The sequence below is a fragment of the Eurytemora carolleeae genome, unplaced genomic scaffold, assembly GCF_000591075.1.
Source record: "Eurytemora carolleeae unplaced genomic scaffold, Eaff_2.0 scaffold541, whole genome shotgun sequence".
In the NCBI taxonomy this organism is placed as follows: domain Eukaryota; kingdom Metazoa; phylum Arthropoda; class Copepoda; order Calanoida; family Temoridae; genus Eurytemora; species Eurytemora carolleeae.
This window is the reverse complement of record NW_019396589.1, coordinates 325120-351650: the sequence shown is the minus strand read 5'-3', so window position 1 is coordinate 351650 and position 26531 is coordinate 325120. Positions and strand designations below refer to the sequence as shown.

The window sequence follows — 26531 nt, the reverse complement described above, 5'->3', positions numbered from 1 at the left end:
TGTTATCATAATGATTTGGCTAAGAAAAAAATAAGTTCATAACTGTAGAGAACCTTAAGTTTTATAAAAAAGACTTAAATGAATTCTGTACAGTCGTCTCTGAAGTCTCGTACTTTTTGGGTAACCCTGTATCCACTTAATGAGTTGGCTAAAAAACAAACATGCAAGGAAATTGTTTTAAACTAAGAGAATACAAAGAAATTTCTCTTTATTTCAATGTGCATATCGTACATTTAAAAATAGACATCTTATTTTTTTATTTTTATTTTACAGAGTTAATGAACTATAATATGTTTATTAGGACTAGATATCAAGCTGATGTAAAAATAAACTTTGAAATCGAATAACCAAAGTAAATTATGTTAGGCATGAATAACAATGAGATGAGTGGTTACTTAAAAAATAATGTTAATTAATTAATAGTTAATTTAAGTGAGGTGTTAACCTAATAAAAGTATTTAGTATAGTGAATAATACTATTAGTAAGTGATTTAATTATATATTTTGGAATTTTTAAGTGATTTAATAGTACTGAACACTAACAGTGAACAGTTAACAACATATTGTCAAAAATTTAAATACCCAAAGTCTATAAGTGTTTTGATAAAAACATTTCAACTTATATCTTTTTGTAAAAGGGTGAGATTAGGGAAAAATCGGAAGAATTTAATAAGGCTGAGGGGAGGGAAGGGTTTTGCCAATTGACCTTTGCAGAATATTATGGTAAAAATTGTAAAACCCCCAACTTAGAAGAAAAATATATTTTGTTTCATTGGATATGTCATTGGTGAACTAATAAATGTTAACTGTTTACAATTTTGAGAACAATGACAATGTGCAAATGCCGCAAATATATCTGAGCGGTCTTAATATAAAAGACGATGTTGATCAAATGCCGCGACACTTTCTTTGCGGATTTGCGGAATTGATTTAAATGGTGAGGGTTTTGATGTTTGTAAGTATTTGGTCTGTCTGTTGGTCCAAACTTGGTCCTTTACCCTGAGTATCCTTTAGTAGGCGCTGCTCTCGTTTCTTTAATTCCTAAAATTGACAAGGGATTAATTTATTAAACCATTTCCCTTCACAAATAAAATTCAGTCATTATCAGAAAGACCCGGAATCCCTAAATAGCCCTAGAGAGCTTTTAAAATTGCTCGAGAAATTTATATAAAGTCACATGTTTAAATGTCAATTAATTCCGGGTCTTTCTGGTTATGACTGTATAAAAATTTTTCAGTAATTCTTTTACTTTTTTTTTACATTGGTAAAAGCAATTGATTTTGGATGTTAATAGCTTGAAAGTAGAAGCTCAATTATATGTTATTAGTACACATTTCGAAAAATGTATAGGCGCAGAATTTCTTCTGGAAACTTGGGCTTAGGTCTCCCAACCATCGTTCATCTAAGATTTCTCTTAGAATGTTCCACGAATCTACCAATCCAGCATCGATGACACAAACCCATAGTAATTCAATATAAACTCAATTTTCCAGGATTTTCTAGATTTCACAACTGTTAAATACCAGATATTAATACCTAAAATGGCCATCCTAGTTTTTCTTGGGATAAATTAATTGTAAAAAACTAATCAATCTAATCCTGGTTTACTTCGGAATATTTTACCCCCTCCCACAGAACGCTGAAAAATATTTTCCACTTAACAAATCAACAACTAATCGAAATTTTTATCAAAAACATTTTACTTTATTCACCTTTTGGCGTTTTGAAGACATGTTCTTGTTCACTGGAGGCTTGTAAACCTCACCAACCTAAAAATTAAATACGTTCTATTGAGAGTATTTATTTCTTAAGTACAGATTAAGAGGACTGATTCTGGGATTCTGATATCGAGGAAAATAAAAAGCGAATCTTAGAGATCTCATGTATTTTCCCCCCTTTTTTCTGGATCATGAAGAATATATTAGTTTCTAGTTTTGGAACTAGATCAATTATATGAACTATAGCAGAAGAGCCTGGCGTTGCCAGTGTAAAAAAATTTGAAATAAAAAATAAAAAAAAGATTTTGAAAAAAATGTCTAATTTTATTAGCCTATAACACCTCCAGCCACCCATGAGTGTCCATAAAAAATTCAGCCCAATCGGTCTAGCCGTTTGGCTGGCAATACGTAGCATATATATGAATGTCTTGTTTTATTATGTATATAGCTTGAGAACTTAAGCGTTGCCCAGGGTACTCATAAGTCATATGTACTACCATCGTTTACCCGCACATGGTCGTTTTTAGCGGAAAACTAGATTTTTTCTTTATAAGTGGACCCACTCAACTTAGAATCTCAAAATCAAATTGAGAGGCAAATCAGTCCAGGGGTTCCTGAGTTATGATCAGACAAACAAACAGATAAAACAATTTATAAAACATATACAAACCATATTTTTTCTAGAGGGTTTACTTGACGTGGATGGTTTGGAAGTTACATTATCACACAATTGAATGACAAAAACTGCTAAAAAAGGAGTTATTAGGTCTAGCTAGGTCACGTGAAATAAGTAAGACGACAATTTCTGGCCTTCTGGACACAGAGGCGCATTTTTAACAGGTCACCTGTGTTCCTATAATTCTGCTCCCTGTTCCATGTTCCGACCAAATGGAGTTAGCGTTCCTATTTTTGTTCCTGTTCTTGTTTCTGTTCCTGCTTCGTTCTTCAAGAATGTAATCAACTGCAGACTTAAAAAATATTCACACAATAATTTATTGCATAATTTTTTTTAAAATCGATTTTATTCATTTGTTATTATTTTGTGTTTTTTTTTTCATTTATCTTTGTCCATTTATCTTTCTTTTTTATAATATTTGCTTTTATTTGCTTTAAAAAAAAAAAAATTTTAAAAACTTCTTGTCTATTGACTTATAAAATAAAATGTTTCTTTTTTACTGACGATCGAATAGAGTGAAACAAATAAAAGTTGTGGTTTCTCTACTAAAGTGATTTGCGCATTTCTACTGCAGGAATTAAAATATACAAAAATTTAACACTTTTAAACCTAGAAAAATGAAAATAATATCTTTTGCATTATTAATCAGATCTACAGTTTCAAGGGTGTCGTTGTAAATCAAACAAATTTGAAACCCTGCTTAATAGTTCATATACAAGATATAGTTTTACAATACCTGAACACTGTAAGCACTTCTCTCCAAAGCTTGAATAATCTCCTCTTCCTGTTCTTTGTTTCCGGTCAATCTAGAGACCTGGAAGTAAAATAATATTATGCAAACTAGACAGAAGAAGGTAAAATTTATGCGACATTGCAAGTGCGACTTTGCGACCTTGTAGCTCCTCTAGCTTTGATTTTACGAACAAGAATGAGAAAAGGAAATGTAACTGGGCTCTAAGATAACTGAGTTTGAGAAGATCATGATGGAGTTAACCGATCAGGAGGTCATTGTCGGAACCTACCAGGAGTTTCTTCTCGGATACAAGGAACAGTAATGATTACGCGAAATAAAAAATAATTGGTCTGTCTGCGTCTAATCATCCTCAAGGCCCTATTTTTTGGGGGAAAGTTATGAAAATTTACGGTAAGTCAATAGTCACTAGACAGAAGGTTAAATTTATGCGACATTGCTCTAGCGACTTTGCGACCTTGTAGCTCCTCTTGCTTTGATTGTACGAACAAGAATGAGAAAAGGGAATGTAACAGGTTACTTATTGAAAATTCAAGACATTTTTGTTCATCTCAATAGCTCTATAATAAAAGGAGTAAAGATTAAAAAATATAAAGATTACAATCTTTTTTGCATTTTACTTATTTTGACATATCTCATTTTCTTTTCAAGAAGTCCCTCTTTTCAAGTCCCAATCATTCTTTAAATGTAGGGTTACTTCAAATTTAAATATCGTAGAAAATTGTATATTTGGGTGCAGCGTTACGTCCTTTATTTAGTTCCTAATCTGAAAGATACAAAAGAAATCAAATTAATGACATAAAATCGGGGGGAGGGGGGGTTATTTACTTACTTCTTGAATTAATTGATCAAGTTTGGAAGAACTCGGTGAATTTTCATAATCTGACTCTTCTCCAGAATCTGAAATATAAAAAAATAAAAAGTAATTACATCTTTGAATTTTTTTTCTTCCCGGAAAAATTTTGTTTTTTTGCAGTGTTGGTGGATGAGCGCGAAGGGGAACTCACCCGATTGCATCGATTTTGTCAAACAATTTAAGAAGGATATTAGCCTTACATTTTTTTCTTTAAATACCCAGTACAGTTGGCTGAGTTCCCCACTTCTTTTAAAGGACTTATCATCAAAATATTTTTGCTTAATATTAAGTCTAACACTTCAACTTCATTAAGAATGATTTGTACGAAATGAATTAATAGAAGCAAAAGAAGGAAACTACTTGGATCTAGATTAAAATACCATGAGTTTATGACAACGTTAATGACACGAAGGGTTAAAGGGACAGACCGGTTATGTAAGGTAGTTAAACTGAGTATGCAGTGTTGAGGACAAATTATTTAGGATTCATTAGAGACATATAAAACTTTTCAACAATAAGGGTTAAAGGTGAACTATTAAAGGGACTGTAAGCGAAGAATCACAACGGGGCCGTTAAAGAGTTATCTGATCAAGTATAAATCAGATATCAAGAAATTATCATGAATTGTGGTTCACGGTTTAAAAATGATAATATCTCCACAGAGGTTTCAAGGGTACAGTTGTGAATCGACTGTTATATAAAAGACAACTTGAAATTTGGTTTACAATCCTACCTGTCATATAGCTACTGCTAGCTCTGTGCAGGTTTCCAGGTTTCTGTAGAATCTCCTTCAAGCTGACCAGTCGTATACCAGCTGATCCAACACAGCTTGTGTCACCAGATCTAAGTTTTACAATGAATGTTATTGCTGAGGGTTACTGGCCCGCGGCCACAACGAGCCCCCCCCCCCAAAAAAAAAACTAGGAAGATGTAATAAAATAAAACATTTTGCCTGCTGACATTTGACGGGGGGGGGGGGGGGCTTGGTCTTAATTTTCTATATAAATAAATAAATAAATAAAAGATCAACCATCATTCCGTGGAAATCAAGGCCGAGACCCCATCAAAAATAACCACCAAAGGATGGAAATTAATGTATATCCGATTGTGACATAAGTCTAGTGTGATCGAGACATCGAGGTCTAGGCCAGTTCCCTGTAATTTATCTCTTTAATGTTTACCTACGAACTGAATTATAATGATCACCATTATGATAACTAACATGGGCCTCCTGTAACATTCATTCAATCAAACTTAAAAACAGTAAGAGCATATCTTCACAGTGTGTCAATTTTTCAAATTTATAAACAAGAGATATTTGATAAATTTAAAAATAGTACTATTGTAAATCTAAATGAAATATTACTTTAAGTAAATATGGATTTTTTAATAAGTTTCCGAAAATAAATAAATAGGAAAAAGAGATAATTTCAAATTTTCCGAACTTATGGAAGAATGCCTGAATAAGAATTAATGTTTAGCTTTTGATTTATGAATATTGAATATACAAATAAATAATAGGATGAAAGGACTGAATTGGATGAATAATAAAATAAATCAATAATAAATTAATTAATCAATAAATGAAAAATGAATCAATCAATAAATTAAAAATTAATTAATTAATGAATTAAAAATGAATGACTAAATGCCTGAAAGCCAGGTGTTCCATCTCTCCCTCCATGAATTTGCCACAAAGGTTTATCAACCTAAGTCAAAATATCATTAAAAATAAAAATATTAAATGATTTTTTTAAAATTCAATTAAAATCTTTCAAATCTTTCATTAGAAAATAACACGTTTAAATAAAATAAAAGAGAGGCCATCATATCATTATCAAAAAAAATACACTTATATATATAGTATATACCCCTTAAAAATAAAAATAAATTTTTATGCCTGATGAATGACTACAGTTAGGTTGTGAAGACGAGCAAATGCTACAATGCTATCATTTCCACCAAAAGTTCCTGGCTCTGACAGATTCCTAGATTCAAGGGACAGTTTATTGTTTTAATCTCGTGCTTTTCAAAGTCTTATTTTTCATCATATATATAAAGTAGTAATCTCTGTTAGTTTGTTTGTCTGATGAACCCTCTGACCGATTTGCCTCAACATTATATTGTGGTTCCCAAGCTAGCCATAACATAAAGTTAGCTGTGGTGGATGCAATATGTATTTCTCATATTGTGCATTATCAATGTTTTAAAATGATAGCCGCTTAAATGAGGGACAGGTAATTGATGTATTTATCTTAATGACGTAAGGTTTAATCATTGACCAGGTAAATCCGTCGCCCCCCCCCCCCCACTGAAATAAGACAGGGGTAGATGATTTCCAGATTCCACACTCACCCCCTCTCTAGGAAAGAAAATGAAAAATTGGACATTAAATTATTTTTTTTTATCCTATTTGATACTTATACACAAATGTTCGAAAATTAGTTAATTTCCCCAATTCAACGAATTTAACTCTAAAATACAAAATTTGCGCTTCACCCATACTTCATCTAAGTATTTACACCTGAAAAAAAGATGATTTTACTGTTTACCTAAGATGTTGATCAAAACTAATATCATCTTCAACAAATGGTTCAAAATCTTCTCTGTGCTCAACCATGTACTGAACAACATTCTCCCTAGAGGAAAATTGATTTTTTTAAAAAGAAAATTCAAGTAGAGTTAAATGTAATGTAATGTATTGTACTGAACTGAAATGGAACTGTGATGTAATGCAATGTCTATAATGCACTTAGGGTTATTAATCGTTTTTGTAAACGATCGTTAAACGATCGTTAGAAGATCGTTTTTTGTTTCGTTTTCAAAAACGATCGTTTCGTTTTCGGAAAAAAACGATCGTTTTTTAAAACGACCCACTCGTTTTGAACTTTAATAAAACGAATAACGATCGTTTTTGAAAACGATCGTTTTTTATTTAAACGATTTGCGACCGTTTTTTATACGATTGTTTTTAAAAAACGATCCTTTTTGAAAAAAATTACATGAAATTTTTTTGAATGTCGTCTTACATGAAGTTTAACAGTTGTGGGAGGGTTAAAACTTCTTGCTATTTTCTTAAAAACTACTCAATGATAAGTACAGATGCCCTTCAGGTCGGTTTCCTCTCTTCGTTAACGATCATTAACGAAGGGTCGTCGTTAACGATCGTTAACGAAACGACGAATTTTATAAAACGATCATTTTTAAAACGAGCGTTTTGAAAACCGAGCGTTTTGAAAACCGATCGTTTTAAAAACGACCATTTTCAAAAAACGAACTTTTTAAAAAAAACGATCGTTTTTTAAAACGATCGTTTCGTTTTCGATTTTTCGTCGTCGTTTTCATAACGAAACGATCGTTTTTCTGAAAAATGAAAACGTTAACATCCCTAGATGCACTGAAATGCCTTATAATGTTCAAAAATGTCCTTAATTTATTCCAATGTCCTTTAATCTATTGCAATGTCCAATAATGTACACAAATGTTCTGTAATCTAGAAAAATATCCTGTAATGTACAAAAATGTTCTGTAATGCACAGAAATATCATGTAATGAACTGAAATGTCATTGAAAAGAAATGTCCGTTATATACGGAAATGTCCTGTAATACAGCAAAATGTCCTATAATGTACGGCAAAATCCTGTACTGTCCTAAAATGTCCTGTAATGTACTAAAAGGTCCTGTAATGTACTGAAATGTCCTGTGATGTACTGAAATGTACTAATGTGTTCATTGATGTACTAAAATGTCTTTTAATGTACAGAAATGTCCTTTAATAAAGTAAAATGTCTTGTAATGTATTAAAATGTCCTTTGATGTACAGAACTACCTGTAATGTCAAGAAAAGTCCTTTATGTACAGACTTCTCTTATAATGTACTGCTTAGTACAATAATGTTCCGTAATGTCCTTTAATGTACTGCCAAGTACAGTAATATAATGCAATGTACGATCATGTTCATAAATAACCTATAATATACTGCCATGTCCTGTAATGTACTGAAATGTCGTAAAATGTACTGAAATGTCCTGGAATGTGCTCATATGTCCTGTACAATAATGTCATGTAATGTTCAAAATGTTGTAGAATGTACTGAAATGTCGTAGAATGTACTGAAATGTCGTAAAATGTACTGAAATGTCGTAAAATGTACTGAAATGTCGTAAAATGTACTGAAATGTCGTAAAATGTACTGAAATGCCTTGGAATGTGCTCATATGTCCTGTACAATAATGTCATGTAATGTTCTGAAATGTTGTAGAATGTACTGAAATGTCGTAAAATGTACTGAAATGTCGTAAAATGTACTGAAATGCCCTGGAATGTGCTCAAATGTCCTGTACTATAATGTCCTGTAATGTACTGAAATTACCTGTAATATACTGAAATTACCTGTAATGTACTGAAATGTCCTGGGTGCAAAAATGTCCTGTACTGTGTCCAATAATGTACTGTACACTCTCCTAATACCTGTGTTTAAAATGGTTATGAGAAGAGCCTTCTATTTGATCACAAAGAGCTCGAAACAAACAATTTCCATCACCTAAAACAATTGCCGAATTAAGAATTTTCCTTATAACACTGGATAAACGATCTAAATTATTTCATTTCATTAATTCTAAACCTGAGGTCAGGATTAATGAAATAAAAAAAGTAGTTAAACCACTTCTTCCCATTATTAAAACCGACCTTTGAGAGAGCTGCTGATCAGCTGATCTTAAACCTATAATTTGCCTCAATCTCTGGAGTTAGTCTCAATAAATAGATTTTAAGGGTTTAGAGAGCTGATTATATTGTTAAATCTATAATTTGCCTCAAGTCAGTCTTCCGCTTCGAGCTATGAGTTTTGATCAAATCATCAGGCATACCATAATCTTTTGTTTGTCTAGGTGATGGCCCTCTAGGTTTGAGAGCTGTTGATTTAGCAGCTGATAATCTTTTACCTAGAATTTGCCTCAATGCCAGCACTAGAGTTGAGAGCTGTTGATCTAACTGATCATAATCCTTTACCTGGAATTTTCCTAGATGCCAGCCCTAGAGTTGAAAGCTGTTGATCTAACTGATCATAATCCGTTACCTGGAACTAATCTAGATGCCAGCCCTAGAGTTGAAAGCTGTTGATCTAACTGATCATAATCCGTTACCTCGAACTAATCTAGATGCCAACCCTAGAGTTGAGAGCTGTTGATCTAACTGATCATAATCTTTTGTCTGGAACTAATCTAGATGCAAACCCTAGAGGTGAGAACTGTTGATGTAACTGATCATAATCCTTTTCCTGGAACTAATCTAGATGCCAGCCCTAGAGTTGAAAGCTGATGATGATTAAACTGATCATAATCTTTTACCTGGAATTAATCGAGATGCCAGCCCTGGAGTTGCAACCTGCCAATTCAGCTAATCATAATCTTTTACCTGGAATTTGCCTTAATGCCAGCCCTAGAGTTGAGAGCTGTTGATTTAACTGATCATAATCATCTGTATATTCTCCCATCTCTTCTCTAAACAATGAAATGAAATGAGATCAGATCAAATGATTTAGTTTTCAGAAATGGCCATGGTTGATGGTTTTGCTTCGATTAAAATACATTCTGATCATTCTTTTTGCTGATCGATTCAGAACAACAATGTGAATTATTAAGGCTACTTTAAAAAAAAAACCTTTTTTCTCTTTTCTCTCTGCGTCTGGCGGCCTTGTGCTCCTTATCACCCTTCTTCTTATACCCAGGCATATTTCATGATCTTCTGAAATATATAAATACTTGATCTGAACCAAATATCAGATTAAGATTTAATGCCGAGATTGATATCTTATATTGACTACGGTTACAAAAGAATGGATTTATAATCTTTTAACAACTTTTTTTTCCGCGGAGAGAGGGGGTCAGATTAATGATAGATATCTTCATGATCAGCGACGTAGCGGACGATCTGTGCAGGGGTTAGAAGCTTCTCTCCATGATCGTCAGGGATCTCAAATCCAAACTCATCCTCCATTGACAAAATAACCTGAGAGATAGGAAAGATGAACAAGGAGCTCTTTTCCCCCTATGTATTGATTTAGGGTTTCTGAAACAAAAGTTTATCAACAATTTCTAATATAAAAAGAAAAGTTTAACTAGATGCAAATGATTGAAATAAAGCTACATATTTTTCATCTTTGAGGAATGAGGATGAAAGGGGGGATTTAAAACTAGTAGTGAAGAGGATTATAAAATCTGCATATCAGTTGCGTTGGATTCTAGACCCAGAAAAGACCTACTTATCTTCCTCTCCTTTAATACACTCGTTATTTATCATGTATTTACATCAAGAAGCAATAAATTTACTTCTAAAGTAGTTAAATATAATTTTTTAAACATAAAAAACTTTCTTTTATTTATATATTTTTTCTGTAAGAAAAACAATTTCTCATGACATTATTTAGGGTTCGGTTAGGCCCTCTGAAGGAAACTACAACAAAGCCAAGCAAAACGGAAAAATCTAAAATTTAAAAATTTGACAAATCAAAAATTACGGAAGTCCAAATGTCGTAGCATTCTTCTAAAAATTGAATTTACCAACCTCAACATGATCCAGGGAGTCTAGTCCAAGATCCTTAAAGAAATGGGATTCAAGTGTAAGCTTCTCCGGGTCCACTTTATCATACAGGTTTAATACAAGGATAACCCTGAACAATGATGGGTTGAACCAATGGTATTGATTGATTTCTTTAAAATATTTTAAGTTTCTTATCATTATGTTCCCTTGACTGAGAGCATTTAATGTTGATGCCTGGGTCAAAACTTAAAAGAAACAAGTTGACTAACATATATACTATATATTTTATACTTCAAAAATCCACCCTCTCCCTTCCTCTGATTCTGAAGAATATCAGCAAAAAACCCTTAACTTCTAAATGGTCGATTTCCGTTAAAACTCTTTAAGAAACGAAAACGGAGCTATCTTCGCAATTGCTTCCTAAGTTAAGATAATTTAAGAGTTATAAGTTTACGTTAATAATCCCTGTAAAGGGACAGAAAGATTTATCTCAAGAGACTCTCTATGCTAAGATGGCTATGCCTGATTCACTACGGTACCTTTAAAGCTTTGTCTAATTTTTTAATCGTGATTTCTCAACAAAAGTGTCTTGTACATCTCAACTGCAGAAAGCTTTATGGGAATTAAATACTTTTATCCTTAAAAAACGACGTTATCTTCCATATTGTTGATGAGATAAATGCTTCAAGGGTACCGATGTGAATCGGTAAATGTCATCATTGTCTTAAGTGGTACTTGCAATTATGCTTACAGTCCCTTTAAGAAACTAATATTTTTATTGTTACCTTTCTGCAATGCTTTTAAGATTCATTGGTTCCTTCGAGCTGTAGTTTCTCAAGGATAGATTAAAGGTAGGAGCAGGAACTGAGAACCTTTCTCTATGCTCAACCTAGCATAGAAACAATTTATAAGCTGCAGGGGTGTATAATGTTAAGACTTACACGCCCCCCCCCCCCAAAAAAAAAAACATCAATAATTCATTTTCCCCTTTAATTGCCGCAAAAAACCTATTTGTTTTGCTCCCAACTCAAACATTCTTAACTTGAGGCGAAAAAAGGTGTTTTTTAGAAAGAAAGCAACAATGAAAAGCTGAATAAGAATTATTTTAAGTATTTGAGCGAGAATTCATCTAAATCAAATTCTCAGGTGCGAAAGATTTCAATGTTTACGGTTTCAATCTTGATTATCCAAGAAGTGTTAACAACCCTAGAAATTTGACCTGGTTGCATTTAATAAAGGCTGATGAGAGTCTGGCCTCTGCTCTGACCAGCCTGGTCGCTGGTCTTAACAATCCAATACATACTCGGGATACAGACATTCTAACCTGAAATCCAGGTACACCTAATCAGTAGAGGATATTCAACTAAGATAAATCAGGTCATGGGATAGGAAATAAAGGGACTGTAGACGTAATTTCAAGTGACCCTCTAGTTTAAGAGTGGAATGCACAATTCACAAGGGTACCTCGGACATGCTGTACAAATGGAGGGTCACTAGATATTATGTCTCCAGTCCTTTAACAGTATATAATTAATAATAATTTCAAAGCTGACCAGTGAACATCAATAATCTCCGAATATATATATAAAAATTACACTGGTCCCTTTATAAAGTCATCAAAAAAATAAATCTGCTCGTTTTTTTTACATAAAATGTCCTTTCAATATAAATCATAAATATAATATTCTGCCCCTTTTTTTAACAAAAAAAAAGTTTTAAATGCGTTACTTAAGCGTATTTGTTTACATTGAGGTACTAAGATTTTTTTTTCTCAAAAACTAACAAGATACAAAGTTTCATAGCTAAGAGTTTTATAAGATGTTATTTTTGTTGTTAATGTTGTTTTCGTTGTCAATGTTCTTCCTGCTATTGATATTGTTATCATAGCTAATGTTGTTGTTATGGTTTTTATTACTGCTGCTGTTGTTATTGTTGTTTACATTCGGCTGCTGGTTCTGCTGAATGAACTTCCTTTGACGTAAAATGTTTACGCCCGCGTCCTCGACCCTCCACACCAGCCTGATCAATCAACCAATCAATAAATTAATCAATCAATCAACCAATAAATCAACCAATCTATCAATACTTCAAAGACCTGGTTAGAGTTTACATTGCGTATATACGTAGTATTCTTGAGTACTGTTGTGTAGTATGGAGTTCCTCTTTAACCATAGCACAGGGTGAGGCCCTAGAAAGGGTTCAGAAGGTGTCCCTAAAAGTTATTCTAGGCCCAGTATATGTTAATTATCAATCTGCTCTATCAGTTCTGGAACTAGAAACCTTAAGTATTAGGAGAGAGAAACTTTGTTTATCCTTTGCTAAAAAATGTCTAAAATCTCAAAGGCATTCTGCCCTATTCCCGGTAGAACCAGTAACTCACAACCACCAGCTACGGAACGTTGAACTATTTACTGTCAACTATGCTAGAACGGAGAAATACAGAAAATCTGCTATTCCCTATATGCAGAGAAAATTAAACTTCCTATGATATAACCTTATCTTAATCTGTGATAAAACCCATGATATATTCAATTATATTCTTATGAGAATGTTAATCATATTATAATATGTATTATGATCTTGATTTATCTCTAATAAATCTCACTTACTTACTTACTTACTTACTTACTTACTTACTTAAAATACTTCAAACAATCAATCTTTCAATCAACCAATCAATCAACCAATTTATCAACCAATCAATCAACCAACCAATCAATAAACCAACCAACCAATCATTCAATCAAAATATAAATATATATGGGTATTCAAATCTTTTATCAATTAATCCACTAAACAATAAAATAATCAATCAAGATTTACCTTTTCCTTATTGGTCTCTTTTCCTTCTTGCGCTAGCACCCCTTGAGTTTGTTCTCCGTTCGTTGAAATCTCCTCAACCTTGTCGCAGAGCACAATACCTCGCCGTTTCTTTTCCGGTTCTCCCGTCTCCACCTTCTCCTCCTTCTCCTCCCTAACCTCCACCTCCTTCTTCCTCTTCAAATCATCTTCCTTCTTGGATACAACTCGTCTCGTTCCGTCTAAAACCAGGGGTCCATATATTTCCATCTAATACGATCAGTAAATGTTGAATGATTTATATTAGGGACAGAAATTAATCATGTTGTTGTAAACAATTAAAAGTTTTATGTCAAGAAGTAGAAAAAAATCCATACTGCAGAATGTATACTAGAAGGGAATTTTATCGTTATTTTTTTTGCATCGAACATGACCAATGGCCAAAAGTGAAAACCATAGACCCATGACCAATGGCCAAAAACAAAAGAACAATTGCGAGTTACCAAATTACTTTACCAGTTGACCTAACGCAAAATAATCCAATGCTATGATTAACGTTATAATAAGGTCCAATGATCAAATTAATATAACCTATGATTAAAGCCATAACAATGGTCAAGACCATATTCAATGACCAATGATCAAAGTAACCTTAATTTTGATAAAACCATAACAATGTCCATGATCAATGACCAATGAAAATGAAAAATGATCCTAACCAAATTCACCTTACCTTGTTTAAGGAGGATTTCTTTAGGTTGAAACTCTTGACTTGATACAAGAACATTCTCCTTCTCCTCTTTCTCCTTTAAATCGTTGAAATTAATTTGTTCTACTATACGCTTCTTAGGTTCCTTTAATACATGGTTCAGCTAAAAAGGAATGTGAGAAGTTAGATGTTGTCAAATTTCTTCCCAACAAAAGTATATTTTATACTTCATAATACTTTTCTACCCTTAAGCTTCTTATATCATTTTAAAAGCTTTTAGTTGATATCATTTTACAAATATTCAAATCAAATCAAATCAAATCAAATCAAATCAAATCAAATCAAATCAAATCAAATCAAATCAAATCAAATCAAATCAAATCAAATCAAATCAGAACTGTAATTGTAATTAATGTTGCTGAAACAAGTTCCTTTTTCGTATATTTGTTGGTAAATGTTCCAGCTTTCAGTTCTTCCACTTGAATTCTCAGTGTATAACTCTCCGCTGGATCACAAATAATCGCAAACTTTTCAAAAGAAATTTGCACATTCAACAGAAATAAAAATTGTGGAAATCTGCCAAATGACAAACTCATGACAATATACAATATACAATATACAATATACAATATACAAGCTCCTGAAATGATGAACTTCGTAAAAAGTTTTTTATTCTGTCAATGTTCGTTGGATCCGCATTATTTTGGCTTCCCGGATCATCCTCGATCTGCAAAAAGATGTGACTCCAGTAGGAAAAATGTCATCAAATCCTGTAAAAAACCTTTTTGCTCTCAACTCGTAAAAAAAGATTTTTTAAAGCTTCCTAATCTTAATAGTTTATCAATTTTTAGCATAAAAAAGCAAATAAATTAGTAAATTCTTCATTTGTCCAAAAATGAAGTAAATCTTAAGGAAATGTTATGATCTGAGATGGAATTTAAAGAATTTGAGCCGTGGTTTAAATCTGCCAAAACCCGGTTTAAATTAAGTGCCGGCTTAAATCTTGAAACATTTGATACAATTTTAAGTGGAACCAACCATATTTAAGCCGCGACTTAAATTTAAACCGCCGCTCAATTTCTTTAAATTCGGCCACTGGATCCAGATCCGACCATTTCAGATGAATTCCAAGCACTGGCTTTCTTACTAGTTTAAAAATGAGATTATTTCCCTTTCAGTTTATTAATCTGTTGTTCTGAGGAATGAAGTTTCCTACAGAGTTCTTGTTGCTTGTCTGACTCCTCCATATTTAACCGAACCTAAACAAACCGGAAAATATTTAATGGAGCCAGAAGTTGTAAATATCGGAATCAAGCATTGATCTCCATCTTAAGCAGACCAATCTAATTCGATTAAACACCCATCCCCCCTTCAACCATTAACACCGAGAAGTCAGACAAACGGACAGATAAAGATACATTCAGTCAAATAAACAGACAGACAGAAGGAAAAACAGATTAGGATAATTTGACCTGTTTTCTCATTTCCTCCTGAAACTCCTTATTCTTGTTCTGCGCCTCCTGCAGTAGGTGGGCCAGGTACTGATACTCCTTACTCCTCAGATCATGGCAGATTGCAACTATAATATTAACAACTCAAGGGATATTGCAATTATTTTATTTAAATGTTTATTCAGAATACTTGACAATTGAAATTTACATTAATTTTACATATAATCATCATGGATAAACTATATTACAAATTTTGTTTTGATTTTAAACAATTTTTTATTCGTTTTTAATAACTTTTTTTGTTTTTATCAAAGTATCTAAGGAGATTGCTAACTATAACATTAACAACTTTAATGAGATTGCAACTTAATTATAAATTAACTCTAGGGAGATTGCAAATATAATATTAATTACTATAAGGATCGATTGCAACTATAATATTCCAAGGAGATTGCAATTGTGATATTAACAACTCCAAGGAGATTACAACTGTAATATCAAAGGACGTTGCAACTATAATATCAGAAATTCAAGTACAGATATATGACATAGGGAAACTTAAAAATTTACCAAAAATAAAAATTTAACCTGATCGTAATTATGAAAAAATACCTTTACCCTTAACTTGAAAGTGTAAAAATTTCATAATTTGAATGGTCCGGGATGTATCTGGGCCAATTTCTTATATATTTTTACTGTATAAATCCACAATACCTGTACTAGTATCTGTGTCCATATTAGAATCCTCTGCACCTCCCTCCTGTGTGGATTGAGAAGGAGGAGGAACTGAACCAGGGAAGGTGGATAATCTTTCAATAGTTTCAAGTTTATCCATCAGAACACGAACCTGATATTCAACCAATTAAAATAGTTTCTTAAAGGGACTGTAAAGGGTATGGGCTGAAACCTAAGCATTTTAAGAGTTGATCGAAACAAAAAAGAGTTCTATCTGATGTTCTTGTCTCGAGGAATTGATATAAAACTGTGTCAAATTTATACGAAAATTTATATACATCAAATTTGTATAAAAATCGTAGGGTTAAACAGATCATATTAAGAAAATACGCAACCAATCTGAAAACGACGATATACCAGAGAAGCCTAACAAACTTAGGTTTGCTCCTATTATTATTTAATAATTTTTCGTTTATAATAGATAAAATTGATAATATTATTTGTACGTCCGTATCACGTGACTAGAACTCCCACAAATGGCAGTGCAGTATACTGGTCACGTGATACAGACAGAGACTCATGACATTAATACTGCACTGCCATTAGTGGGAGTTTCGGTCAAGTGCTTAGATTTAATTTTTCCTTTACAGTGAACCTTTAAAAGATTGATAAAGCCTCCCGTCCTTTGACCTCTAAATATAGTAGTAAAATCTCAGCTTAAATACTAGAAAAAGATAAAAATACAGAACAAATATTTCCATGTTAAGTGTTAAATGGAAACGGGAACAATATTTTAGGATCTTAACCTAAATAAAGTTAATGGAGTACATTTTTTAAGGATTAACTTAATTATTTTTAAAATTTCCCCATAAAACAAGCTGATATTAATCTATATAATAAAACAAGACATTCGTACAAATGTTCTCGCTGGCCGGCCAAACGGCTGGACTGAAAGGGCTGATTTTTTTGTAGACATTCATGGGTAGCCTGGGGGTGACATAGGTTAAAAAATGTGATTTTTCCCCTAAAATAAATTTTTTCTTTAAATTTAAAAAATAATTCTTTTTAATTCTTTTTTCTGAACGTTTTTCCACGGGCATCGCCGGGCCCTACAGATAGTTTCCAATAAACATTTTATATTAAAAATAAACCCTCTATAGGAAAAGGTTGTGCATTGTGCAAGCATACTGCAGAAGCATATACAAAGGTGGGGGCTCAGCCTCCCCCTGGTTCTGTAAAATCTATGGTTTCCAAATTACCCCCTTCCCTGGACGAATTCCTGTATACGCCCTTGGCTTGTGAGAAATAATGAAAGGTTGAATTCCTTGTCTTTCTCTGTTCTAAGAAGATCTTCAAGCCGTCCTACATGCTCAGTATCATTTCTAAACAAACAGATAATTAAAGAGAGAATTTTAACGGTCTGAAAATAGGGTGTTAAAGGTACTTTAACCGTGACCCTAAGGAGTGACCGGCAATGTATGGTAGTTGAACTGAGAATGTAGTATTATGGAGATTTTTACGTATTTACGGGTAATATTTGTTCAGCAAGAGCGCAAATTCAATCTTTAAAATCCTCTTAGATTGTTCATTTTCGAAGGATGATTTTGAGAATCGGGTTTTATAAAATTGTTTAATAACGACGACAAAAAAAACGTAGTAAAAATTCTATAGTAAACTAATGATTAGTTCTTATTCAGCTCTTGGTTTCTGTAATGTATCATAATCATTTTCTGTAGATTTCCTGGAACTTTTAATGAAAAGACGACATTTGAAAAATTTGAAGAAATCTGGGAACAAATTTATCAAGAATAAGAAAATCATGATGAAAAAGAAAAAAAATTGATCCTAACATTGATTTATTGAGAAAGTTTCAATTGAGAAATATGTTCCTAAACAACTAATTAGTTTACTGTATATTTTCTTTTTCATTTTTTGTCGTCGTTATTTAATAATTTTAAAAATCGATGCTCAAAACGTAACCACCCAATGGATGATTTCGACTTTGCGCTCAAACTCAGTAATTATACATCATTAAAACGTTTTATAGACCTGTCTCTAATGAATCATAAAAAATTATTCCACAAAACTACATTCTCAGTTCAACTACCATACATTGCCGCCGGTCACTCCCTTTTATGCAAACATGACTATGATCGATTTACAACGGTACCATGAAAAGCTTTTTCTGGTAAAGTATGAATAAGATATCAATGTTTTCAATTTCGAAAATTGATTATTTCAATTGTGATTTCTATAAAAACTAGCTTGTGCAATGCGCATTTCTACCTATAGGGAAATATCAGAATTAAATAACTTTAAACCTAGAAACAATTACTAAAGTTTTTGCAATAATTACAATGAAATTTTCAATTTTGCCGATCTTAATACCTAATAAAACCCGTATTCAAGCGCAGCAAAGGATTTTTAAAAATACTTCGAACAATACTTTTATATTTGAAACTCTTTTGACATAAAAACTGTAATTATTTACCTTGTTCCAGCGATACTAAGCAGCTGTGAATTGTGCATCTTCACTTTCTGCAGCTCAGCTACCTATAAAACAAGAGAGGTATATATTTATTTACTTCATAACTTCATTGGAAGGATTATACATTCTAAAGAATGTATTGACACAGAATTACTTCTGTATACATTTATAGCTCCATCTTTCAGTCCATGTGTGTCTCAGACTTTGTCTTCGAGCTATCTGAGGAATGCCAACATTCTCCATCTCTCGCGAAAACATAATAGCAAAATTGTATTTTTTTAAAAACCGTGTACTATCTTTTCTGATTTGAATCCTTTTATTTTCGCTTTTATATTTTCAGATTTCTTTGTTTCCGTCTCAATTTTAACTCGTATAAATAAAGTACCTATAATGGTTTTAGACTCGTTTTAGATAAAAAATAACCTATTTTGATTTAATCTTTAATAAGGTATTTGATTTGAATTCTTTCTTCCCAAATAAATAAGGTAAAGGAAACAAACAAAAATTACATTTCCAAAATAAATTTAAAACAAAAATTAAAAAACCGAAAAAAAACTTGATTCTTTTAGTTAAATACATATTCAAAACATGTAGGTCGGGACCAATTGGCATTTTGTGATTCCCCCATCCCCCTGATCTAAAATAACTTTTCCAAAATAGGTAAAAGCTTTTCATCGCATTATTCCCTTTTTTAAGGTGTAAAAGCAACAAATCCACATGGGAAAAAAGTTAGGTTAAAGTTAAGATTCTGTAATCTGTATTTATAAAACACATTTATGTTTCGAGACAAATTCAGATGACAGAACGACATTTTATTGTGTCCTTTAAATGGTTTGAGGATAACAAATTTACTTATAATTCGTAAATTCTACTTGTAATGCTTGCACATTGTACAATTTATCCCTATAATTAGTTCCTTAATGTACACAGTTTGCTATAAATATCACTGAACATATAACACTCCCGTGGTTAAACTAGTTCTCCCAATCAAAATTCAAAATTTGAGGTAAATAGATCAGAGGGATTTTTAGTTATCATCTAACATACATATTACATACAAACAGAGATTACAACTTTATATACAGGGTGTCTCACGAAAAAAGACTGTTGGTGAATAGTTTTGAATGTCTTCTTTATAGTTTATTTAGTTTTAAAAAAATCTTCTATACAAATATATTTTACTTTGAAATGAATTTTAATATAATATGACTGCCATGTGATATTTGTTATTATTCTCTTTGGTATCCAACAACTTAACAAATCATGGAAGAAGACATTTTTAACATTCACCAACTGTCATGTTTCGTGGAACACCCTGTATATAGATACCTTGTTACCTTGACATCATATCCTTCTTTGATGATATCATATTTCCTTGTGAGAGCTGAGAGCTGAGATTCAACCCTTTGCCTTCTATCCTCTACCTCGGAGAACAAGGAGTTACCCTTCCCGTCCTAAAATAAGATTTATGGGTTGGGTTCCAGTTTAAGGGACTGTAAGCGTAATTTAAAGTGACCCTCCTTGCAAAGATGGCAATGCCCGATTCACAACGGTACCATTGAAACTTTTTTAAATTTTCCTAGCACCCTTTAACCTTTTCATGCTCATATGTTTACTGTTTATTGATTTAGAGAGAAAGATAATGATTTTTGCTTAAATGCAAGATACATTAAAACCCTCTAACCTCCTTTATCCGTCCTTATTTTTGCTAAATTTTGTAAGGTTTTATGGTCACGAATTTGAACTGCAGGTAAGCTACAGCAGCTTCTTGAAGGAACTTATTCTTGAAAACTCTTCCTGTTCCACTCAGAAGGTCAAATCTAGCATTTTCAGCAATGATCAGAACTCCGACCGGCGCGCGCGGTGGATTGGTTGAATTTCGTGACGTTTTCCCCAAGTTTGCGTTTCTAGATATTCAGTGAACTGGTCTAGGGTCTCTGATATTCTTTAAGAACGGGGGATATTTACCTGATCTATGTTTTCCCCTAGTTGAGCGTCTAGTTGTGCTTGAAGTTCAACTATTTCCATTTTCTGGGATTCAATTGTAGCGCAGTATCCACTCATTTCACACTGAAGACTCTCTACATTTAGATTCTGCTGATCTAACTTTAACTCAAGAATTCTGAACAAAAAGTTTTCGTAAAAATTATGTTTTAATGAAAATTTGCTGTTTAATATAATAAAACTATTGAAGTAATGTGAACTATTTAGGTCGAGAACAAAAATTAAGGAATTGAAGGACAATTTGGACGTTTTTTCAATTTTTATTTTTTTTCAATTTTCATTTTTGACGTTTTTTCAATTGTAAACCCAGATTTACATTTTCAAAGCTCATCGTAATTTCCCTTAACACCACCTAATAAAACAATGAAAAAATATTTTTGGACCCTTTTTGTTTCTTTTGTGTTATATATTTGTGTTTCTACTTAAATTTTTTTCTTGATTCTTCTTTCCGGGTGCTCAAAAAATCATTTTGAATTTTGAATGACTAAGGATGAAGAATAAACATCCTACCTGGCATTGTTCTTGAAGCTGTCCAGCTCCTCCCTGGTGTTTATGAGGTCCTCCTGCAAGTCCTTGATCTGATTAACCAGGTTCATGTTCTCCTCTTCTATCCTCTCCAGCTCTCCAGAAATACTGTCTCCTACAAAAAAAAATAAGAATAAAAATCGAAATCGAAATTCTAATACAAAAATCAACCAGAAATCAAGATCACAATCACAAACTAACATCACAATCGCCATCGCACTTTCAATCCCCATCTCAATCCCCATCCCAATCCCAATCCCAATCCCAATCCCAATCCCAATCCCATCTCTCCTGGAGAGCCCAGACCACCATCGGGGCTAGCACCCTTGACTCCTTAAGCTCCGGTACCCCCCGGATCCCATGTAATTAAAGCTTTGAAGACTAGTATTTACTTTACCTGTTATTGATTGATTTCTTAAACTACTCTGTTTAATCTGTTCTTCTAGGTTGAGTATTTCCTCCTTGAGCTTGATCTCCCTGACTCCTCCTTGTTCTACCTCTAGCTCTAGCTCACCCAGTCGTATTTTCCACTCCTCATCCCTTTTAAGTAACCTCTCCTCCCAATCGTCCTATAAACGGATAGAGTTGGGCATTCTTCTTTTCAGTTTTTTAACATTAAGGTGATTTGATTTACGGAGACCCCACCAACATAATTTTAACGTTTGACAAAATTCAAAACGCTAAGCTCTTAAAGGGACCGTAACTTATTTGGGTAATTTCATGGTAGACTAATTAGGCTATTTATTAGCTATTCAATGGAATATGTTGATACTGTGAGTATGAAATCCTCGAAAGAGGATTATGAAATCCGCAAATCAGTGGTGTCGGACCCTGGAACCAGAGAAGACCTACGACCTACTCAACTTCATCTCCTTTTATACACTCGTTATTCATTGCTGCTAGGTATAATTACATGATAAATAACGAGTGTATAAAAGGAGAGGAAGTTGTTAGTTGTTAGTTTCTCCGCCAAGGTCCTGCATCATGCAAGAATGAAATGGTGGTTTAGGTCATCATTTATTACTCTAGATCCATGGCTGTATTTCTATGCTGATCATAACTGTTTTTAAAAGCATATAGGGTCATGGACCAGGTTAAATGATGAATTCAACCTTGTACTCACTGTTGAGGCTGAATTTAACCGGGTAAACCAGTTTTTTCACAAACATCATCATGCTGGTGCAGTATTAGTCTCAATTTTCAAAGATATCCATGGCCGGAGAAAAAGCCGATTTATCGCTTAGAAATCCAACGGAAAGATATGATACCTTTGCATAGACAATATTTTTCAGTAACATTTAACAACAGCCCAATCAAATCTATAATCATCATATTTCAATGACATCATGTGTCAGTCATTATATAATAAAATATAAAAACATGTGATTTTAGAATTAGCAAGAAATTAACGTTTTTCGTGTTCGAACATGATTTAACAAATTAACATGTTTGTACAAAAACGACTTTCTCTCTCAGAGAAACTGGTTCCTGGATTCCAACTGTTCATTAATCACGGGGATTTCTGGGGGGACGTTATTTTGAAAATAGACAATTAAAAAGAGAAATAAGTTATTTTGAAAATAGACTTACTTACTTGTTTACAAAAAGCATTAAATAGTGTCTAATGTCTATGCTAAGGTATCATACCTTTCGCTGGAATTCTAAATGATAAATCGGCTTTTTCTCCGACCACAGTTGTCTTTGAAAAGTAAGACTAATACCAATAAATAGCTAAGCTATTAAGTTTACCCAACTAAGTGAACGGTCCCTTTAAGGTTAGTGCTTTTTTACAATATGCAAATGTTGACTCTGGAAAAAGTTTTTTTCCAATCGTTCATTAATAGAAGAATGGTTTTACTACATTCAGACTTCACTCTTCTCCACTGATTTGAAGAAATAAAACAAGTTTTGAGCAAAAAATAATAAAAAGGCCGAAAAATCCCTCTGGCTGATGTCAACTTTTTAGTGTTTCTTCCCTAATCTACGATATTCATGGTTCATATACCCCCCCCCCCCCGTGAATGTTCCCCCTTACCTTCATCTCTCCCCTCTTCTCCTCATCTGCCTTCAAGGAGTCTCTCAAGGAGTCAAGTTCAGCGCTCAGACTTCGTTCAAGATCAACTTTAGCCTGGAGTTTCAAACCCAACTCATGCTTCTCCTGTCTTAACAAGAATAATTGTTTCGACATTTTTTTAAAGTCATTAACTTCTTAAAATGAGTATAAACTTGGTACTTCTTGAAAATCTGAGATATCCAATAAAAAATTTATTTAACTTAATCCGCAAAACCAAAATAGATAAGGATAAGTGCTTTCTATAGAGATGAACAAAACTCTTTAAACCAATACTAATTATGATCTTAAAAGACAATATGATTGATATACCTGGCGATTTCGATAGCGTTTTCTAACTCGAGGTTTTTATCAAGCAGTTCTTTTCCAAGCCTACGAAAAGGAAAGGTATAACATAAAACTTTCCCACTTTTATGCAATTCACAATGAGGAGGATTATTAAATTTTCATTGTAGCTCTATTTACAATAATATTATAAATAAAAATTTCCACTTTCTAAAGAAAGTTACACTTGGAATCAGTGCTTAGGATCCATTTAATTTTGATGCGGATCCGGATCCTGGATCCGCACAGGAAAAAAATGGATCCGGATCTAATTTATTTCCATAAAACTTACTGAAGTTTTTAAACAAAGCAGAATTTTCAAATTTTGTCTATTTTTTACGCTTATTTTTATACGAAACTTGATGAACCATTCAGAAATCAGATATTCTCTCTTTTTTCGATTGTTCTGATTTGTGGATTGAGGGTAATCTATTTTTTGTTGATATTTTGCCTCTTAAAAATATGCGGATCCGGATCCAGGAGGCCAAAATATCAACAAAAAACAAAATCAAAAAGAACGGATCCGGATCCTAAGCACTGCTAGGAATTTTGCAATAAACGTAATCTTTCGAATTTAAATTTAATGAATGACGTGACAAAAGATTGCAGCATTCTTATCAATAGAGAAATCACAGAAAAAACTTGTACAATTGTTTAACATTGTAATTGAACTATCTGGATGATCTGGATAACCCTGTAGAATGTACTTACATTGCTGCTTTCATCATTTTGTTCTCAAAATCCTTAGCATCATCTTTAGCTCGCTCCAGATCCTTCTGTAGCCTTTATTAAAGAACAAAAATTATTTTACGAGGAAGCTATAATTACTTTCCCATGAGCCAAAAAAAATCTTTATCTGAGCCACAATATGCGTCAAATAATTATTCTTAAATCTGTATTACCTGTTAATCAATTCATCAGCCTCCTCTGCTGCCATTTTGTCTTCTAAAAGTACATATTACAGAACCAATAAGTTTACAGGATATGCCATATTTACGTTACGATTAAGTTTTGGACGAATGATTTATATGATCACAATTAGCTATTGACAGTCAGGATAATGATGATTACAAGCAGCTGGAAAATGTTTAAAGTATTCATTTCAGATCTTAGCAAAACAATTTCTTCCTTGGACGTTTTAATTTTGAAAGGCACCGATCAATGACTTCAATTTATCATAGTAAAACTTTAAGTTATCACATAAACTACGTTATACAAAATCAATATGTACACCATTTCTCTTTACAATTTTATGGAGGATTAAGCAATCTCAGCCTGATTGGTGGAAAACTAAATAGTACGAAGGCAAAACTTTTTCTTATTTCTTTCATTTACAATTGTTTAATTAGAATTCAAACATTTAATTTACAAGTTTTAAGTACAGAACATATATGAGAATAATTGCACCGTTCCTAAAGTTTCTAAGTCAATCTATTTTAATTCTGCTTTATGTAAAGAAATTGGAATGTAAATTCAATACAAAATTTAAAATTTAAAATTAGCTGCCAATTTGAAATAATGACATTAAGACATGTTTAATATTAAATTATTTAAGATAAAATGCAACAGGATTACAAGACAACAGAGATTAAAATAGATTAGAACATCAATTGTGTGCAATATTATGGAAAATTTTAAAATCGCGTCAGGGGAGGGGAGGAAGGCCAACCACAACAATTTCTCGTCCGAGCCACATTCTCCTTATTTTCTCGTCCGAGCCACCTCGAAATCCTCGTCCTTTCAATATTATTTTTTTTAAAGTGTATAATCCTTCCAGATAAAACTATTTTTTAAGAATCAAGCCACGTTAGGGCATAAATGAAATATCATAACGTGGCCAGATTTATAAAAATAGTTTTATCTTCAAGAATTGGAAACTATTTAACACAAAGTAATCAAAAGACGAGGATTCCGAGGTGGCTCGAACGAGAAAATGAGGAGAATGTGGCTCGGACGAGAAATTGTTGTGGCTGGCCTTCCTCCCCTCGTCAGGGTGTTCCCAAGAGGAAATTGAACAATAACAATACATAAGTATCCAAATGTTTAAACCAACTGAAACAGTGCATGAAGGGCTCAGTGGTTAATAATGGTCAATCTTAGAAAAGGGCGGTCACAGAGGGGGAGGGGCTAGGGGAAAGTGCCCTACTCCTAAAGATTCTAATGAAAACCATGCTTCTCTTAGAATTCCAAAGAGAAGCAAATTCATTTGAGGCCCCCATTTAGATTAAATCCTTTATACGCCATTCATAGATTGCATACACAGAAACCCAGCTAGTGCACATGATTTTACAATGATATGTCCATTTAGTTACATACAGTAAACAGCAGAGTGAACAAATAAAGATTTTATTTTTCACACATTTTATGAACCCTCCATTTCAATTCACAAGCCCGGGCACAACTCAGAAATACTTCCCACCAATGGACCTATTTAAAACTTCCAATAGTAGAAGCAAAAATGTAGAAAACCCTGTTTTCAAATATACATAATATAGAGAGTTATCTTTATAATATGTGATAATAATAACTACTTTACAAAATAACATAACAATAATAATCTGCCATTAAAATATTAAAAATACTAAGACCATATATTGAGAAGCTTGATCAAATGCAAATTTAATACTTAAATCAATAAAATTTTAATAGAAGAGAGAAATGAAACATATTCTAACCTAAATTAGGCAGCTAAAAAATAAAAATCTATAAGATATAAACTTATTTTAAAATAATATTTTCAGATGATCTGACCTGAAACTATGTTATTTAGTTCACCTAAACGTACATCTATAATTATCACATATCTAGAAATACAGGGTGTCCCACGAAACATGACAGTTGTTGAATAGTTTTAAATGTCTTCTCCATATTTTATATTGGATATTAAAGACTATTTGCATGTCATTTCGTAAAAACATCTTTTTCTCAAATATATTTTACTTT

General features: G+C 32.7%; 3 protein-coding genes across 4 annotated transcripts in view; all 3 read right to left on the bottom strand.

Annotated features, from left to right (window-relative positions):
* Window positions 1-483: 483 nt before the first annotated feature.
* Window positions 484-9756, bottom strand: LOC111705976 (OTU domain-containing protein 3). The gene is made up of 13 exons (XM_023478703.1): window positions 9664-9756; window positions 9418-9503; window positions 8473-8545; window positions 6554-6640; window positions 5902-5989; window positions 5654-5710; window positions 5183-5232; window positions 4735-4844; window positions 3978-4045; window positions 3131-3208; window positions 2564-2686; window positions 1713-1769; window positions 484-1041 (listed from the first exon to the last, which is right to left on the bottom strand). Exons 1-13 carry the CDS (start codon window positions 9732-9734, stop codon window positions 931-933), a joined length of 1059 nt encoding a protein of 352 aa, XP_023334471.1. The 5' UTR covers window positions 9735-9756; the 3' UTR covers window positions 484-930.
* LOC111705977 (acyl carrier protein, mitochondrial) lies at window positions 9746-11866 on the bottom strand. The gene is made up of 4 exons (XM_023478704.1): window positions 11762-11866; window positions 11328-11431; window positions 10567-10672; window positions 9746-10011 (listed from the first exon to the last, which is right to left on the bottom strand). Exons 1-4 carry the CDS (start codon window positions 11858-11860, stop codon window positions 9892-9894), a joined length of 429 nt encoding a protein of 142 aa, XP_023334472.1. The 5' UTR covers window positions 11861-11866; the 3' UTR covers window positions 9746-9891.
* LOC111705974 (protein Spindly-B) overlaps window positions 11867-26531 on the bottom strand; it is a 15509-nt gene continuing 844 nt past the window's right edge. The window contains exons 2-18 of one of the 2 annotated variants that reach the window (XM_023478699.1): window positions 24491-25009; window positions 24300-24371; window positions 23577-23636; window positions 23229-23355; window positions 21591-21762; window positions 21179-21308; window positions 20633-20786; window positions 20002-20118; window positions 18668-18729; window positions 17501-17558; window positions 16216-16348; window positions 15523-15629; window positions 15222-15309; window positions 14482-14555; window positions 14075-14195; window positions 13366-13583; window positions 11867-12561 (exon numbers count right to left, since the gene is read on the bottom strand). In XM_023478699.1, coding sequence (XP_023334467.1) covers window positions 12469-12561; window positions 13366-13583; window positions 14075-14195; window positions 14482-14555; window positions 15222-15309; window positions 15523-15629; window positions 16216-16348; window positions 17501-17558; window positions 18668-18729; window positions 20002-20118; window positions 20633-20786; window positions 21179-21308; window positions 21591-21762; window positions 23229-23355; window positions 23577-23636; window positions 24300-24371; window positions 24491-24525 — 1821 coding nt within the window. In that variant the 5' untranslated portion in view covers window positions 24526-25009 and the 3' untranslated portion in view covers window positions 11867-12468. Of the gene's footprint in view, window positions 12562-13365; window positions 13584-14074; window positions 14201-14481; window positions 14556-15221; window positions 15310-15522; window positions 15630-16215; window positions 16349-17500; window positions 17559-18667; window positions 18730-20001; window positions 20119-20632; window positions 20787-21178; window positions 21309-21590; window positions 21763-23228; window positions 23356-23576; window positions 23637-24299; window positions 24372-24490; window positions 25020-26531 lie in introns of those variants that run through there. The other variant, XM_023478700.1, reaches the window with a different exon arrangement.